Source organism: Paralichthys olivaceus, chromosome 1 (genome assembly GCF_024713975.1).
Source record: "Paralichthys olivaceus isolate ysfri-2021 chromosome 1, ASM2471397v2, whole genome shotgun sequence".
Classification (NCBI taxonomy): Eukaryota; Metazoa; Chordata; class Actinopteri; order Pleuronectiformes; family Paralichthyidae; genus Paralichthys; species Paralichthys olivaceus.
In genome coordinates, this window is record NC_091093.1 from 29,819,422 (window position 1) to 29,836,931 (window position 17,510).

Consider the following 17,510-nt stretch of genomic DNA (forward strand, 5'->3'; position numbering starts at 1 on the left):
TGTCTTCACTCTCTCTCCTCTGGTTCACCATCTTGACAGCATCTGCAGATGTGATTTAGTTTTGTACCCTGACCTGTTGAATCTCTACCTCCCTCTTCATGACTTCACATCCTCCATATGCCACACTATGGTTTCCTCCACAGTGACAACAGTTTGGTTCCATCCCTTCCCCACACTGTTCATCCTCATGATCCTCACCACATCTAGCACACCTTCTCTTCCTTCACATGTCAGAGCAGCATGACCAGATCTTTGACAGCTGAAGCATCTTACTGGTCTTGGTATATATTCCCTCTCTGTGTGTGTGTCATGTATCCCAACACTACTTTCTTTGGGAGAATTTCTTCCTCAGATTCCATCAATATGCTTTAAACACCTCTCAGCTTCTCTAGAGGCCTGTAATCTCTGTGCATCCTTCAGTTTCCCACCTTTCAGATCTGTTTCCACCTCACTCACACCGTCACCACGGTCTTCACCTTGAATGATGCCCCCTGGTGGTGAGTGTTTTAGTTAAAGTGAGAGCAGAGTGGAGGAGGACACAGAATCTCCAGCTCGGTACAAACCAACCTTCTGATCATTGAGCAGCTGTGGACCAGAGACAAACTGACCGGCAGAGAATTTTAACTTGAGTGAAGTGGAAAAGTTTTATTTCATGTAAAAATAATAAAATGATTCATTGAAACAAAACAGCCGCAAGATTTTACAAGTGAATAAAAAAATCTGAGGTTTGAAAAAAACGTTTTCGTGATGATCAAACTGGATTTCGTGGTTTTCCTGCAGCAGTTGAATTAAATGAAGAATTGAAGCTGAGATTTTCGACCTTCTACCATTAAACAGTGAAACATCAAAAGTTAGAAACTCAAACTCAGGTCAGATCCATCAGCTGCGACTTTACAGGGAAGATCTCATCTGACGTCATTCAAGAATGATGGCTCTCAAAAGTGAAGCTAAATAATCTGGATCACCCCCCTGGTGGCGGGCTGCAGTATAGGTCATAAACCCCGCCTCCTCCATGTGTCTGAGCAGCTGATTATAGAATCACAAATTCTTGCCGTGTTGTTGTTGTGAGACGTGACGAACGACATGTCACTCACCAACCCATCACTGCTTGACGTTTCCATGGATACAATAATCTGGTATCAACCAGATTAAGACAATAATCTGAAGAAGACACTGACGTATAAACTGTGTGTTCTGATCAATTTAACCTGAATAAGATCATACTCAGAATAATCAATAATCATTGATAAAACATTAGAACGTCCTGTCGGAGTTTACACAACATGTTGACATACGACAGTTCCAAGTGATGACATCATGTCCTGGACGCAGTGAGGACGGTGGACTGGACACTGTGTGACAGCTGATCTCAGAGCAGCTCACCTCCTCTGATTCCTCTGGAGCTCTGTCTCCACTCTGCCTCCCAGCAACAAGGCCCAGTCAGAGCCGCTCTACACACAAGCTGCTGCTGCTTCAGCCTCTGGATCATCAGGACACAGCTCAGCCTCCGTCCACACACACTGTCCTCTTCACACTGTCCTCTTCACACTCACCTATATGAAGATTTCTTCCTCCATCTGTTGAGAGAAGAAGACATCAGTGTTGACAGAGACTCACTTCATCAGCTTCTCTGAGGTACAGGCTTCAGTCACACTGATCTCAGAGCTGTGACAAAGAGCCAACTGATCAGTTCTTCACTGATGAAGTGAGAGAACAAATTGAGGACTCTCTGAGGACACACACTGTCTCTGAGGACACACTCTGACTCTGAGGACTGTGATGACCCTTTCCAGTATGCCTGCCTGTCTCATTCTGCTCTCTTGCAGTTGCTGGGAGTTGGCTGGTAGGCGGAGCCAGGAGGGAGTGCCTGCAGGTACCTGCCCTTTTGGGTAGGGCCGGCAGAATTGATAAAGGACCCTTTGCAATCATGGGTCTCTCTCAGCTGGGCCTGCTGCAGCCACATGTCCTTTGTTTGGTTTGTTTGCAGCTTTCAACACACACTACACCATGTTTTCACCCATCCACACACTCCTAACATGACTGAAGACCTTCCTACTTACACAGCCCATCCAATAGTTACTTTTCTTGCTTGTAAACTATTTTCTGCTTGTTATATCTGTGTGTGGCCTCCCTTTTTGTTGCCGGCCTTGAGCCAGGCGGTAACAAATGGGGGCTTGTCAAGGACACTTCAGTGCTGGGAATCTGGTAAATGTAAAGTTTTGTTGAAGGGAGTGTTCACACAGATTTTGGGTTGCTCTGGTATTCATAGGGACTTTGTTGCTTGACTATTTGTATTCCAGTAAGCATGTTGCTCCATAGATTTTGGCCTGTAAATGTTGAAATATGTTTTCCTGAACTGCCAGGAAGGGTTTGAGGGCTGGTAAGTAATTTGGAACCCTTATTCTTGCTAAGTATAAGCAATGTGGGGCACTGTCTGTCTCCATTGATCTTTTTTTGTTTTAGTTTGTTGTTTTTGTGCAGTAAGTGGTTAGGGCAGTGCTCGGGTGCACTTCCAGGACTGTCCAGTTGATTTTCAGCGTGCTGTAAGTTAATCGGGTCGCTGGGCTTTGTGCTTAATCCATCCTGCCACAAACCTGCATGAAGTCTAGTGTTTAGTGAGTCAGCTGGTTCTGGTTAGGCAGTTAGCCAGAGAGCTGGGCTTCCATATTTTAAGCAGCCGTTAATCCTGTTGCATAGTGATGGAAAACTTTCACTGTTCGTAGTTGTGGCCTATCTGTGGTGTGTTGTATGGAGTGTCAGTGCTGGAAAAAGCGCCCCTAGGTGGTGAAACTGTAAAAATGGCTTCAATTGAAGATTTTGTTCAGTCTCCATGTGAGGATTTGCTCTATTCTTATAAGAGAGATCAGATCGTGTGGCTGACTATTACAGTGTTGAGGTTTCTAGGAAGCTAAATGAAAACGAGTTGGTGGCAACGTTAAATGCCCAATTGATGGAGCTGAATATTTTGTCTTCGATAGAGTGTGCAAGTTCTCCGGGAGAAGTAGCTAGTTTGTCTGATGTAGCTTCTGCTAAGGTTAGTGGGCCAGGTAAAGTGTTGGCTCCTGTTTTGACTGGGCTTGGGACTGGCTTGACATTTGAGGAACAGAAATTATAGGTTGGATCTTAAGTGAAGTGAAGGCAAGCTTCAGGCTGAGCCAAAGGTTGAAGAGTCAATTGCACGTGTTCCTCTCACTCTGTCATTTGATGTTGCTGTCAGTTTACGGTTAGTTCCAAAGTTTAATGAATGGGACCCTGACATTTTCTTTGTGTTGTTTGAGTGTTTAGCGGAAGTGTGTAATTGGTCTGATGCTGAGCAGACACTGCTACTTCAATGTGTGCTCACTGGCAAGGCTCAGGAGGCTTTCTCCATCTTGAGTGCTAGGGATAGTGGCAGCTATCAGTTGGTTAAAGCTGCTGTGCTTAAGGCATATGAGTTGGTACCCGAAGCTTATCGACAGTGATTCAGGACACTCAGGAAAGAGAAACAGTCACACACTGAATTTGCTCGTGATTTAGCCACTCATTTCGGCCGCAGGTGTGTTGCTTCTGAGGTAGAGACCTTGGAGGAACTGATTTAGCTTGAGCAGTTTAAAAATACTCTGCCTGATCGGGTTGTAACTTATTTAAATGAACAAAAGGTAAGCAAGGTTTCAGATGCTGCCAAACTGGCTGATGAGTTTGTCTTGACCCATAAAGTTTTTTTTGGGTGAGAGCCGTGGTCGTGGTGACTCTGGCTGCAGGGAGAGCATTGTGGGGGTTTTCCCCTGCAGGTCTTTGTCAGAAGGGATGGGTAAGTTTTCCGCTAAAATAGATCGCAGTTTATGGGGAAAACTGGAAAAGATTAAAGCCAGGATATGTTTTTGCAAAACCCTCTGGGACTGCGGCGTCTTTGCGTGCAGAAGAAAGAGGCCATGCCGTTGCTGCTGTGCGAGCACACACAAAACCCTCTTCCTCAGAGTTGGTGTTTGAGTTTCCTGTGGTGGAGCAAGAACAGGCAAAATCTTCAACTAATGATGAGATTGATCCTGATTAAGCTGCATTTGTGTCAGATGGTTATGTTTCACTGGTCAGGAGCGATAGGAAAGTACTTGTAAAGATACTGAGAGATTCAGCGGCACTGGACACATTTATTGAGGACTCCGTGTTGCCTTTCTCTTTGGAGACAGACACCAGTTTCACTGTTGATGTTTGGGGAATGGGTTTGACTGTATTTTTCAGCTCCTCAGCATAAACTGACCCTATTTTCAGATCTGGTGCAAGTTGACATGACCATGGGAGTGCACCCTTCTTTGCCTGTGGGGGGAGTACAGGTCATCTTAGGGAATGACCTGGCTGGTGATCGTGTGTGGCCTGTTGCCCCTGCAGTGGTGGACACAAACCAATTTCTCGGGTAGAAGATTTTAAGTCTCCCAAATATCCTCTTGTAGTGCTACCAACGCCGCCTCTGCATGCCATTCCAGTTGCTGAACATCCTTTTGAGCATCTGATTATTGATTGTGTTGGTCCTTTGCCACGTTCCAAAGCTGCTACTAACTTTTTGCTTACGGTCGTGTGTCAGGCTACACGTTATCCTGCTGCCTATCCCCTTAGGAACATCACCACCAGGTCGGCTGTGAAAGCACTGACAAAGTTCATGTCTATTTTTGGAATCCCAAAGGTTGTCCAGTCTGACCAAGGGTCTAATTTCTTGTCGAAGTTGTTTGCAGAAGTGTTAAAACAGCTAAATATCAAACATTCACAGTCTAGCGCCTACCATGCTCAGAGCCAGGGAGCTCTTGAGAGGTTCCATAAAACCTTGAAGTTCCTGGGAGGAGGAATTACCCTGGCTGATGTTAGCTACCAGTGAGGTGTACCAAGAGAGCCTGAGTTTCAGTCCCAATGACCTGGTTTTTGGTCACACTGTTCAAGGCCCTTTGGCATCCCTTAACAGTGACTGGCAAGCGAAAGAGGCCCCAGAAAACATGAAGCATTTACCTGAAGCTAACAGAGTTGGTGAATCTGATTAAAGTTTATCCCTGCCTGTTTAGAAATACTCCATCTCGTACTAATCATATTGAACACGACATTGACGTCGGAGAGGCCCAGCCAGTCAGACAACGTTTTTACCATATGTCTCCAGACAAGCGTGAGCAGTTAGAGGTAAAGGTCAGTTATATGTTAGAAAACAACATTGCTGAGCCTTGTGCGTCCAGCTGGTCTTCCCAATGCTTGATAGTGAAAAAGTCAGATGGTACACTTAGACCTTCTACTGATTTGAGGACAGTGAACAAAGTAACCAAACCTGATTCTTTCCCAATCCCAAGTATGGAGGATTGTGTGGATCAGGTTGGCTCTGCTAAGTTTGTTCGTAAATTTAACTTACTTAAAGGTTACTGGCAGGTGCCTTTGACTCCTCGAGCTAGAGAGATAGCAGCATTTATCACACCCAGTGGCTTGTATTCTTACATCGTGATTCCATTCAGCTTACGAAATGCTCCTGCCACCTTCCAGCGACTCATGAACAAGGTTGTGTCTGGTTTGGTGTGCTGTGTACCTGGATGATGTTGTGAATACAGTGACTCTTGAGAAGATCATCTTCAGTGCATCAGGGCCCTGTTTGACCGTCTGGCCAGGGCATCTCTCACCATCAACCGGCGAAATGTGAGTTTGTCAAGGCGACAGTCACCTATCTGGGCAAAGTAGTTGCCCAAGGGCAGGTACGGTCATTAAGGGCCAAGGTATTAGCAGTTTCCTGTGCCATCGCCCAAAGAAGAACATTCTACTTTCTTGGGTATGGTGGGCTACTACTGTGGGTTTTGTAAAAATTTCTCCACAGTGGTTTCTCCGCTTACTTCTCTTCTTAGCCCAAAGGTTAAGTTTGAATGGTCCCTTCACTGTCAAGAAGCTTATGAGTCTGTGAAGTCTTTGTTGTGTTCTGCCCCTGTCTTAGCAGCTCTGTGTGTGGCCTCCCTTTTTGTTGCTGGCCTTGAGCCAGGCAGTAACAGGACACACATTGTCTCTGAGGACACACTCTGTCTCTGAGGACACACTGTGGTGCAAACCTCTGACGACACTACTCAATAAAAACACATGGAGCTATTTTCAGGGACCTGACTGAGAGCATCTGGTATTTTGGTGACAGGATGAGTCTGGAGAGATTGAGATGTACTGGGTGTGTTAGTGGCTGAGATCAACTGAACCAACCAGACGTTGGTTTAAACTTCTCTTCTCCGTCCCTTTAAGGAGAGTGTGCACCACACAACAGTGGAGAGTCACGCTGGTCAGTGGGCGGAGCTTTTATACGGGTTGATCTCCAACTTAACCTGCTTCGGAGCATGTTAGCCGTTCATCATCAGTTACCATGGTGATTTAACCCGATAAGAAGTGAACGAGCTTCGTAGGACTGAAAAAACTAAACCTGAAGTTAACCTGATAACCACAAATCCTGCTTCATAGTACAGACCCTGGATCTGTACTGTGATACTGACTGTGTTTAGTAAAATACTGATGAAAGCAGCGTGGACTGACTCCAACCATCTACTGACCTCAGAGTCTCCAGTCGACAGTCTGAACTCAGCTTTAGATCAAGCAGCTCCTTCACTCCTGAGTTCTGCAGGTTGTTGTATCTCAGATGCAGTTCTCTCAGATGAGAGGGGTTTGACCTCAGAGCTGAAGCCAGAGAAGAACAGCTGATCTCTGACAGTCTGCAGCCCTCCAACCTGAATAAAGAATAACAATAATAAACTGTATTTATAAAGTAATTTTTTTTAAAAACAGAGTTTACAAAGTGCTTTGACAGCAAATCAAGAAAAGTAAATAAAAACGTGAAAACATAAAAGCCGTAATATGACAATAGAGATAAAAGAACAAGTACATCAAAGGTGAAAATTATTATTTTTTAAACCACATAACATCAAAGCAAGTCTATAAAAATGGGTTTTAAGAAGTGATTGAAAAGACGTCACTGACTTATCTCCTCAGGTGGGCCGTTCCAAAGCCGAGGGGCCCTGATGGGAAAAGCACGGTCACGGTTTAGTTTTCAACCTGGACTTTGGAACAGCAGGATCCACCTGAGGATCTAAGGCTGCGTCAAGTTATTCTGGACATTTTCTGGAACTTTTCCTCTGAGTAAAGTTTCTGAGTGAGTCCATGTGAGAATAGAGCGAGTAAATGTCCTGAGGATTCACAGAGAGCGAGTGGACGTGTTGATGATGAACACAAAACACATGACAGATATGAGACTGGAGGAATGAAAATATCTCATGATGAAGAAGAAGAGACACATAGAAGACGAAGACATCAACTTGGAAAGACAAGGAGATTCCAGATGTTTTGGTGATAAGGGCCGACGCCGGTGTGGATGAGCTGTAGACAACAACACTGATCTTTCCACAGCAGAGTTTAGACGTCATGTCCCACCTCCTGCTGCTCCTCCCGTTCTTCATATGTGAAAGACAAACTCCAGAAAATGTCCAGACACTATTTTACAGAGTTCAAGACTGAAAACAGCTTGAAAGTCCTCGTGTCCTCGAGGTTCATTTGTTTGTAATATGTCACTTCACCACTAGATGTCAGTATATTCTACACACTGAACCTTTCACATCAAAACAAGATGTCTGACCTCAGAGTCTCCAGTGGACAGGTTGGACTCTGTAGAAAACCACACAGCTCCTTCACTCCTGAGTCCTGCAGCTCGTTGTTACTCAGATCCAGTTCTCTCAGATGAGAGGGGTTTGACCTCAGAGCTGAAGCCAGAGAAGAACAGCTGATCTCTGACAGACTGCAGTGATACAACCTGAATAAAGAAATGTGAATATTTGAATGTGTCCTCCTGTTATTGTGGATCGTCATCATGTCAACACAGACTCTCAACATGCTGCTGACCTCAGTCCAGTCTGTGACCTGAAGATAAATATCACATCAGACATGTTGGACCATTGTTTCATTCATCACCTTCTCTGTGTGTTTGGTCACTGAGTAGGTTTGTGTCATTAAACACTGTTTAAAGTAGAGATGGCTCCTGACAGTCACTTCCTTTTTGGTTCTATACTCATCAACTGTCCAACGTGCTTCAATAAGAACGTGTCTTATTGTTGAGAACCTGAGGAGGACAAGTGCTCGGCCTCAGTCCACATGTTATTCACTGACACTAGTGATCAGGAGCAGGTGTGTGCAGGTGAATGGAGTTGGGCTGATGAGGTGGACGTGACTGACAGGCTGGGTGAGGGACAGATGACTGAGGGACAGTGAGCAGAGCAGAACTGAGACAATTCAATTTAAATAGATAATGACCAAATAAGAAGGAACGTTGGAAAAGTGAACATTCAAGGATTTAAGGACCTGACCTCAGAGTCTCCAGTCGACAGTTTGGACTCTCCAGTCCAGCACACAGCAGCTTCACTCCTGAGTCCTTCAGGATGTTTCTACTCAGAACCAGTTCTCTCAGATGTGAGGGGTCTGACTTCAGAGCTGAAGCCACGACTTCACAGTGAGTCTCTGAGAGTCCACAACCAACGAGTCTGTAATTAAAGAAAATATCAAATCTGTGAGAATAAAATCAGAAAACACAACATTCATACAACACGTGATCATGTGACCCTCATCCTGGTAAATCCTCTTTTTGCCTCATGACATTTTATCTTAAAAACACCTCAAGAGAATCCTTTCAGATCTGGTACAAGCGTTCATTCAGACTAACAAAGTGGCAGAGGATGTGTTCACTGATTCAACATGTTATTGATCATGTCTGGACTCACAGAGCCTTCCTGCAGTTCCTCACAGCTGGGATCAGTCTCAGTCGACCCTGGTATGATGTGTTGAACTTCTCCAGGTCCAAGTCATCCAGAACCTCCTCTGACATCTGCAGCATGTAGGCCAGAGCTGAGCAGTGGATCTCAGAGAGTTTCTCCTTTGATTTGTTCTCTGACGTCAGGAACTGTTGCATCTGCTGATGTACTGAGTGGTCGTTCATCTCAGTCAGACAGTGGAAGATGTTGATGCTTCTGTCAGGAGAAATGTCATCACTCTCCATCTTCTTCAGGTTGTTGATGATTCTCTGGATGATCTTTGGATTGTTCTCTGTCCGACCAAGCAGGCATCCTAAGACTCTCTGGATGATGTTTGGATTGTTCTCTGTCCGACCAAGCAGGCCTCCTAAGACTCTCTGGATGATGTTTGGATTGTTCTCTGTCCGACCCAGCAGGCCTCCTAAGACTCTCTGGTTGGACTCCAGACTGAGGCCGTGAAGGAAGCGAACAAACAGATCCAGATGACCATTTTTACTGGTGAGGGATTTCTCCATGGTTCTCTTCAGGAGGTCATCCAGGGAGAAGGTACCCCATCTTTTCCCATATGTTCCCAAGAAGTCGTTGAGTTCTTCTCTGTTCCTCTTGGTGTAACAGTGGAACATGTAGACTGCAGCCAGAAACTCCTGAACACTCAGATGAACAAAGCAGTAGACTGATTTCTGGAAGATCACACACTCTCTTCTGAAGATCTCAGTACAAACTCCTGAGTACACCGAGGCCTCTGTGACATTAAGACCACACTGCTCCAGGTCTTCTTGGTAGAACATGATGTTTCCTTTCTTCAGATGTTTAAGTGCCAGCCTCCCCAGCTTCAGAAGAACGTCCCTGTCAGCCTCCGTCAGCTGCTGTGGACTCGTCTCATGTCCTCCACCGTACTTGTTGTTCTTCCTCTTTGTCTGAACCAGCAGGAAGTGTGAGTACAGGTCCGTCAGGGTCTTGGGCAGCTCTCCTCTCTGGTCTGTGGTCATCATGTGCTCCAGAACTGTAGCACTGATCCAGCAGAAGACTGGGATTTGACACATGATGTGGAGGCTCCTGGACGTCTTGATGTGTGAGATGATTCTGCTGCTCAGCTGCTTATCACTGATTCTCCTCCTGAAGTACTCCTCCTTCTGGGCGTCAGTGAAGCCTCGTACTTCTGTCACCCTGTCAACACATGTAGGAGGGATCTGATTGGCCGCCGCAGGTCTGGAGGTTATCCAGACGAGAGCCGAGGGAAGCAGATTCCCCTGGATGAGGTTTGTCAGCAGCACGTTGACTGATGACTTCTGTGTGACCTCCGACATGACCTCCCTGCTGTTGAAGTCCAGAGAAAGTCTGCTTTCATCCAGGCCGTCAAAGATGATCACAGGTTTACAGACAGCGAGCGTTTCTGCCGTGAGCTTCTGTAATGTTGGATGGAAAACACGGAGCAGCGTGAGAAGACTGTGCTGCTCGTCTTTCACCAGGTTCAGCTCCCTGAACGAAAGCACAACCAGCAGACCCACATCTTGGTTTTCTAAACCCTCTGCCCAGTCCAGAGTGAACTTCTGCACCGAGAAGGTTTTTCCAACGCCAGCGACGCCGCAGGTCAGGACGACTTTGATGCTGCTCTGCTGGTCAGTGAAGGCTTTAAAGATGTCGTGGCACTTGATGGGAGTGTCGTGGAGGCTCTTCATCTTGGAAGCCGTCTCAAGCTGCCTCACCTCATGTTCAGTATTAACCTCTTCACTCTGTCCCTCTGTGATATAGAGCTCAGTGTAGATGTTGTTGAGGAGGGTTCTACTTCCTGTTTCCTCAGTTCCTTCAGTCACATGTTCACATCTCCTCCTCAGACTGATCTTATGTTGGTCTAAAACCTCCTGCAGACCCCGATCTGCTGAAAGACAAGAAACAATGTGAGACTAAAGACAGAGAATCTGAGAATCTGCTGATTGTTTTCATCAGATACAGAAAAACTAGAGAAAATCAAAGCTTTTGAACTTTGTGCTTTTATAACCAAGTGAAATGTTGATGCTGTATGAAGGAACAAAATCCAACATGTGCTGTTGTCAGAAGTGAAGACATCAGCAGACACATGTACAGTGCTGCTCTGACCGGCTGTCTGAGCTCCAGCTCCTCTTCTGGATCTTTGTCCACACTGGGGACAGGAGGAGTCTCCTGAAGAACCAGACTGGTCCCAGTATGAGGTGATGCACTGTCTGCAGAACCAGTGTCCACAGCTGGTGGAGACTGGATCCTTCAGGACGTCCTGACACGAAGCACAGCGGGACGACTGCTCCTCCTCAGAAACATGACTCCTCCTCCTCCTCTCTCTGTGAAGACATGTCCTGATAAGTCAAATGTCACAGTCACAGGTCGTCATCACTTCTGTCAAGGAGGTTTTGTTTCCACCCTGTATGTTTGTGTGTTGGTTGGTTTGTTCGTTAGTGGGATTATAAAAACCACTGAACAGATCACCAGTAAACTTGGTGAAGGATGTGTTCTGTGAACCAGATGTTCAGAGGACTGATGTTTATGAGTGAGTGAAATTTGGTGCAGATCCAAATAAAAATGAGTATGTAGTGAATTTCAAAGTGGTTTCATCAGGAGCGTGTTGGGCCTTGGTGGAGGTCTGAGCTCTTTGAGGGATTCTGAGAGATTAGTCACCAATTTCAATGAAGCTGTGTCCTAATGCAGGGGCCACACTAGAGGAAACTACATCCTCTTCAGATCAGTTCACAGTAGAAACAGTCTCTTACTTTGTGTGTGAGGGTCCAGGTTCATTACTGAAGTCTGGAGGATAATCTTTGGACCAGTTACTCTTCAGAGACACACAGCTGAACTCTGGAGACTCTGCTCTCAGTCTGTGGTCCTCACCTCTGCAAACACAAACATGTTTTTATTCAGAACTCATCATTCACTGATTCATTCTCTGAGGATTCAGTTTGGAGGTTCACATGTTTGTAGCAGGTCTCTTACTTTGTGTGTGAGGGTCCAGGTTCATTACTGAAGTCTGGAGGACGTTTCATGGACCGGTCACTCTTCAGAAACACACAGCTGAACTCTGGAGACTCTGCTCTGTCCTCTTCCTTCTCATAACCACTCATCTTCAGTCTGAGATGAAAGACACTGACACTGACTGTGATCTCAAACACACACAATGAAGACAGGTACGTAAATTCACTTTTTCTTCAAATATAACAAAGTTAACCTCCTACACTGTCTCCCTGTTGTCATGGTAACCTGAGACAGTTGTAGGTTTAATGAGTGTGTGTGTGTATATGTATATGATGGCATGCCGTTCAGGAAATTAAACCTTTGAATGTATGAAATGAAACTTGACTGACGTCAGACTTCACCGCAGTGCCTGCGGCCATCTTGTGTAACGTGTGGATGCTATAGCTAAAAGTGAGTGACAATGACTTAGTCCGCTCACAACCTCGTTGCAGCAATATTAAACTATGAGTTCATCAGTAACACACTGGCGAATGCGTGTACAGGCCAAAATCCCCCGATAGCCCCGCCCAATGCCGTTCTTCTGACAAGGAAGTTCGCTCCGTTTTTAATCGTGGCAGATCTACTACATCAGGCAGCTGTTATCAGGCCTCGGCATGTCTCCAACCTCACAGGAGAGCCCGACACACCCAGTAATGGCACTGTGCTCAGCAGGGATTTCATGAACCTAAAGAGAAGCTCTTCATAATTTGTTTAGATACAATAAGAATCACCCACATTCATCGACCAATGCAGGCTGAATATTTCGTTTAGTATTGAACGTATTTGATGATCCGCGACACGTTACTCACACAGCGGTCTGCGGACACACACACAAATGTATTTATTCAAAGTTTTGGCATAATCTCATTATGTATTTGTCTGTGAAGAGCTTCTCTTTCAGTTCATGATATCCCTGTAGCCGCAGCAGCTTCGCCTTTGCCGGAGAAGTGCCGTAAATTCAGTATAGCTGAATATATAATATAATTATACAGATATATCTATGTATATATATCTATGTACCTGTGTCTGCAGGTCGATGTCTCTCACACCTCAGAGTCCAGATCTTTACAGGGATCGACAGGTTAGTAAACACTGCTGTAATGTATGATTCTGTATTAAACACTTGATTAACAGATGTGATGAAGATAAAAAGTCAAATTGTGAGTTAACTCTGCTAATGAGTCATTTGAAGACACTTTGTTCCACACCTGCTGTTCACATCTGTCTCTGGTGATCCCATCACATGGAAACTACGTCTGTCACCAGGTGTGAACTGACAAACTTGGAGCCGTGTGATCAGCAGATGGATGTTAACAGCAGGTGAGAGAGTGTGACAGTAAAACTTTCAGAAAGTTGTGTGAACACTCACCTGCTCACTTTTCTTCTCCTGCTCCTCCAAGTGAAAATGGAGTCTGACACTCTCCTGCTCTCCTGCTCCTCCTCTGTGTTGAAGCAGTTCAAAGTACAGTTCCATGAAGATGAACTGGTTCATGTTCACAGTTCATGTTTTATTGGATCATATATTTAGTTAATAATTGATGTAGGATCATGAATCCAGATCTTCACTTTCACACTGAGTCCTGACTGTGAGCGTCTCATGTTACTGAGCTGTAAAATGTTGACTGGTCATTTTTCATGATGTTTAAATGAGCCTCATAAACTCTGGACTCAAACAGACACTGAGTCACTTCATGAACTGATCAGGTCCTGATCACTAGTGATGAGAGTTTATTAGTGACAGTGAGAGCAGCTCAGAGTGGAGGAGGAAACAGAAGCTAAAGTGAACGGACTCTGCTCCTCTCATCTTATCTCAATGTGTGAGTCACTGTGAGTGAGGGGGGGGCCTCACACACACTGGACAAACTCTCAGTCAATAAAGATTATCTTATTCAGAGCTGATGACCAGGACCAAGGTTTAGCTTAAGTTAGCAACAGATTATTAGCTTTGCAAACTAAGTTAGCTAATGTAGCAGAGTCAGAGGTGGTGATTGGGACCAGAGTTTATCTTGACAACATTATTTGCTGTTTGATAACATAGTGAAGCTGAAGGCTCGTGTCACCTATTACACGTTATCTGTTTCCAAACAATTCTGGCAAAAAATAGGAAGAGTTGTGGTTTGGTTCTTTATCTCTGCCGTTAACGTTTGGATCCACTGATGAATTTACATTTGGTGCTGTGGCCTCAGGGTTTGACCTGAAGTCAGCTGAGAACGTGAAGGCCCTCACACTTCACAATGATGGAATCTGTAATTCAGAAGAACTGAAGCAGTTTAAACATCTGGAAACTAAACAACTGTAAAAAAAAACAAAAAAAACAAACTGTGTGAAAACACTTTCTTCAGGTTTCCATGACAACTCTGCATCTTCTGCTTTTTAACACGGTGACATCGTGAGAGAGAGAGAGAGAGAGAGAGAGAGACCATTATTCAACACACAACTAAAAAGGACAATTCAATTTGCTGTTCTGCTGTACAACAAATTGCCCCTCGGGGACAATAGGGATTGATCCCTGATGATTATCGGGGTTGGGGTTGATCATGTATTGTTAATGTTGTTATAGGTAAAATATGTGTGCGTTGTTTATTTTGTTAAACCTACCTGTTAGTCTTAAATCCAGGAGCTTTTTAAGGGGCCCCAATTAAAAATGACCCGTGGGGCCCGACATTGAAACCAGACCCAATCAAATCCACCCTTTGTTGGCCACCATTAAGGAAAAGAGCTTTTACCACAGACGTTTGGCGTAAATGGTCTGTATTAATATAGAGCACTATAGCAGCAGTGTTTGAATCTGTGTAGAAGTAAAGCAATGTGATTTCAGATTATTCTTTGAGCAGATGTGACATGGGAACAGAAGTTACCCTGAACCCTCGATTAATGTGATTCGCATCAAAAATATCAAATATGAACACAAACACAGTTAGATTCTTCAATTCAATTCAATTCAATTTTATTTATATAGCATCAATTCATAATTTACATTATCTCAAGGCACTTTACATTTAAAGGTCAAGACCTTAAAACAATATTAACATAGAGAAACCCAACAGTTCCCACAATGAGCAAGCACAGGCGACTGTGGAGGAAAAACTCCCTCATTAACAGGGAGACACCTCTGGCAGAACCAGGCTCAGTGTGGGCGGTCATCTGCCTCGACCGACTATAACAATAACGATGTAGTGATCTACAACAGGATTAGATATATTAATGAATTACTGAGTTATTTTAATTAATGCTAACAATGGTGATGGTAGTCGTTGTGGTCCTGCAGTCCCGGTGCCGGAGTTATCTGAAACGAGATAGAGAGATTCTGTGTGATTTACACTTTTTAACTTATTGTGTCTAATAAAACATCAGAAAAACACTTAAATCATAGAAGTATCTGCTCCATACAATCAGCGCGTGTCACCCAGTGATGGTTTGTCTCCAGATGCACACAGGAGCTGATTCAGACGTTTTATAAATAAAAACCTGTTAGAAACTGTGTGTGTTAGAGAAAATCTTACGTGATGAATAATCGATGGAGGAGTAGCAGTTTCTGAGAGGAAGTATAAACAGTATGTGTGTACCTTTAGACACTGGACAGAGAATTCCTGACAACACTTTGTAACATGTGCATGTGTACAGCCTGTGTGGTGACACATATCTGGAACATATGTGGCCTACATGCAGAGAGGATGACTAATAATTCATAAGTTGTTGCTAAGAAGCCTGGAGAGTTCGGGGGGGGGGGGGGGGGGGGGGTGAAACCCTGCTGTGAGCTGGCGGCTTCAGCACGTCTGATATTACACACATGTAATATGTGCCAGCGTAGAGGGGGGGGGGGGGGCTGCTGCAGGGCTGTTCCACATACAGACATGCAGAACTCAGAAGAGTTTGTGTGTGTGTGTGTGTCTTTGTGTGTGTGTGTGTGTCTGAGATTGAACCAGAAAACATATTTGCTTGTTTCACTTCTTAAACCATGAACACACTTTATGTTAAAGGAATATACCAACGTTTTTTTTAAGAATCCCTGTCTTACTGGGGTTGGATGATAAAACCAAAGAGTGTAAAAAAAAAAAAAAGATGGCACATCTCCATTCCCTTTTTTCCAAATCTGCTAAAATAACCTGGATGCGAACGCAGCCATCTTGTGGTCTGCGGAGTTGTGAAGGTGGAGACGAGCTGTGGTATCGAGATCCCGCTCAGTTGTGCTTTCTACGAATCGCGAGTCGGTCTCAGCTGTCAATCATGACGCCTCGGTCTATTAAAATGACAACATGTCAGTGTGGACGGAGACTAGTCCTATATTTCCTCTGTGTTGTCTCTGTGTTGTCTCTGTCCCCAGCCGTCTCAGCTGTCAATCGGGACGTCTCGGTCCGTTTGTATATGATCAAACAATCAGTTAAAACCGAACTTCTCAGAAATCATCAGTGTGACAAGAACTATCTGAAATAACAGAAACCATCTTTGACAAAATTGTATTTAACATGTAGTTAGTTTTTGTTTGGTCCGTGTCCCATCTGCTAACTTGGTTCATAGATGTAATGTCAGTGGCATCGTGTTGCCCCCCCCCCCCCTCATGTGGGGTGGCCCCGCACCTCTCTCTCTCTACTCAAACTGGGAGCGGTTGACCAATCACACCAGAGTGGGTCCAGCTGGCCAATCAGAGCTGACTGGGCTCAACCAGGAGGGGCCTTAAAGAGACAGGAGCTAAAACCAAGTGTTTGAGGCAGAGGCTGAAAAGAGGAGCTGCAGCGATGGACAGTTTCAGGAAAGTCATGTGTTTTCTGAACATTTTTAAGTAATTGCACTAAATAAGAATATCTGAATATCAGAAAAGTTTCCTTCAATGGAAAAAAAAAGAGAGATAACTTTAATTTCCCTTGAGGATTTTGGGGAAATAGCAGCAGACATCCGGATCAGCATTAACAGAAACTGAACACGTACAGTTTAATGTAGAGACAGAATAAAGAAGCTGGTTCAACCTGTGAATGATTCCAGAGCTGAGGAGGACGAATCGCACACACACACATGTCAAACAGTGACCTTTGTTCAGTTTGTCGCTCCAGTTGGTAAATTCGTCGGTTTGAATCTTCACTTCATTCACCTTTAATTTCAGTCGCAGCTCAGTCACCTGATCTTATTAACGACCTCTCGTTATGTTTCACTTTAAGTCGCCGCCTGATGATTGATTCAGTGTTAATTAGCAGAACAGATCCAGTTCAGCGTGTTTCCACCTGACCGGGGGATTGAATGTCCCAGATTCGCTGCGTTTGTCTGAAGTCGACCTCGGTGATGGTGAAGCAGACAGAGGAGGTGGAAACATGACACAGTTGTTCTTCCCCCGGTCTCTCATTTAGATCCTCACATGAGAATCAACTTCCAACAAAAGCACGAAGACAGAAAACTGACGGAATAATTCACTGACAGAAGCTCGGTGCTATATTTAGTCCTGGAGCCATTGATTAAAAATGGAGAAGTGCCACTCAGTGGTGAGATGAAAAAAACGAGAGCTGAACACAATATATGAAGAAGGGGGGGGGGGGGAGGGGGGGTGGACGGAGGTGGATGCAGATTAATTGATGAATTTGGTTCCGTGAACTGAGCCACTCATCGTCTGAGCTACAATGAAACGTGCCTCCGACACAGATGGAATCTATTTTCCCGCCCGACAGTGATCGTCTGTTCTTTATTATCACACTGATGGTTTTTCATTTGTTATCCCGTCCCAGCGTGATTCAATTTCTGTCGGAGAACAAGCGAATCTGGTTCTGCAGAGAGACGTCG

At 44.7% G+C, this 17,510-nt stretch overlaps 1 protein-coding gene across 6 annotated transcripts; it reads right to left on the reverse strand.

The window, feature by feature from the left end:
* Positions 1-625: 625 nt before the first annotated feature.
* On the reverse strand, positions 626-12,783 carry LOC138411166 (NLR family CARD domain-containing protein 3-like). 6 transcript variants are annotated; one of them, XM_069530279.1, is made up of 8 exons: positions 11,727-12,783; positions 11,507-11,626; positions 10,863-11,080; positions 8,736-10,641; positions 8,325-8,498; positions 7,601-7,774; positions 6,525-6,698; positions 626-1,577 (listed from the first exon to the last, which is right to left on the reverse strand). In XM_069530279.1, the coding sequence occupies exons 1-8, from the start codon at positions 11,852-11,854 to the stop codon at positions 1,550-1,552; spliced, it is 2,922 nt and encodes a 973-aa protein (XP_069386380.1). In that variant the 5' UTR covers positions 11,855-12,783; the 3' UTR covers positions 626-1,549. The 6 variants fall into 6 exon arrangements, with proteins under 6 accessions (XP_069386380.1, XP_069386375.1, XP_069386370.1 ...); XM_069530274.1 differs by having other exon boundaries at positions 8,736-10,644; positions 11,727-12,777; XM_069530269.1 differs by having other exon boundaries at positions 10,806-11,095; positions 11,727-12,777.
* Between the last annotated feature and the right edge of the window lie 4,727 nt (positions 12,784-17,510).

Coding starts and splice junctions, on each gene's coding strand:
- LOC138411166 (XM_069530269.1), bottom strand. CDS start 11,854: ATGAGTGGTTATGAGAAGGAAGAGGACAGAGCAGAGTCTCCAGAGTTC. Junction 11,096..11,506: donor CCTGGACCCTCACACACAAA/GTAAGAGACTGT, acceptor TTGACTTATCAG/GACATGTCTTCACAGAGAGA. Junction 10,642..10,805: donor CACTTCTGACAACAGCACAT/GTTGGATTTTGT, acceptor GTCTTTCAGCAG/ATCGGGGTCTGCAGGAGGTT.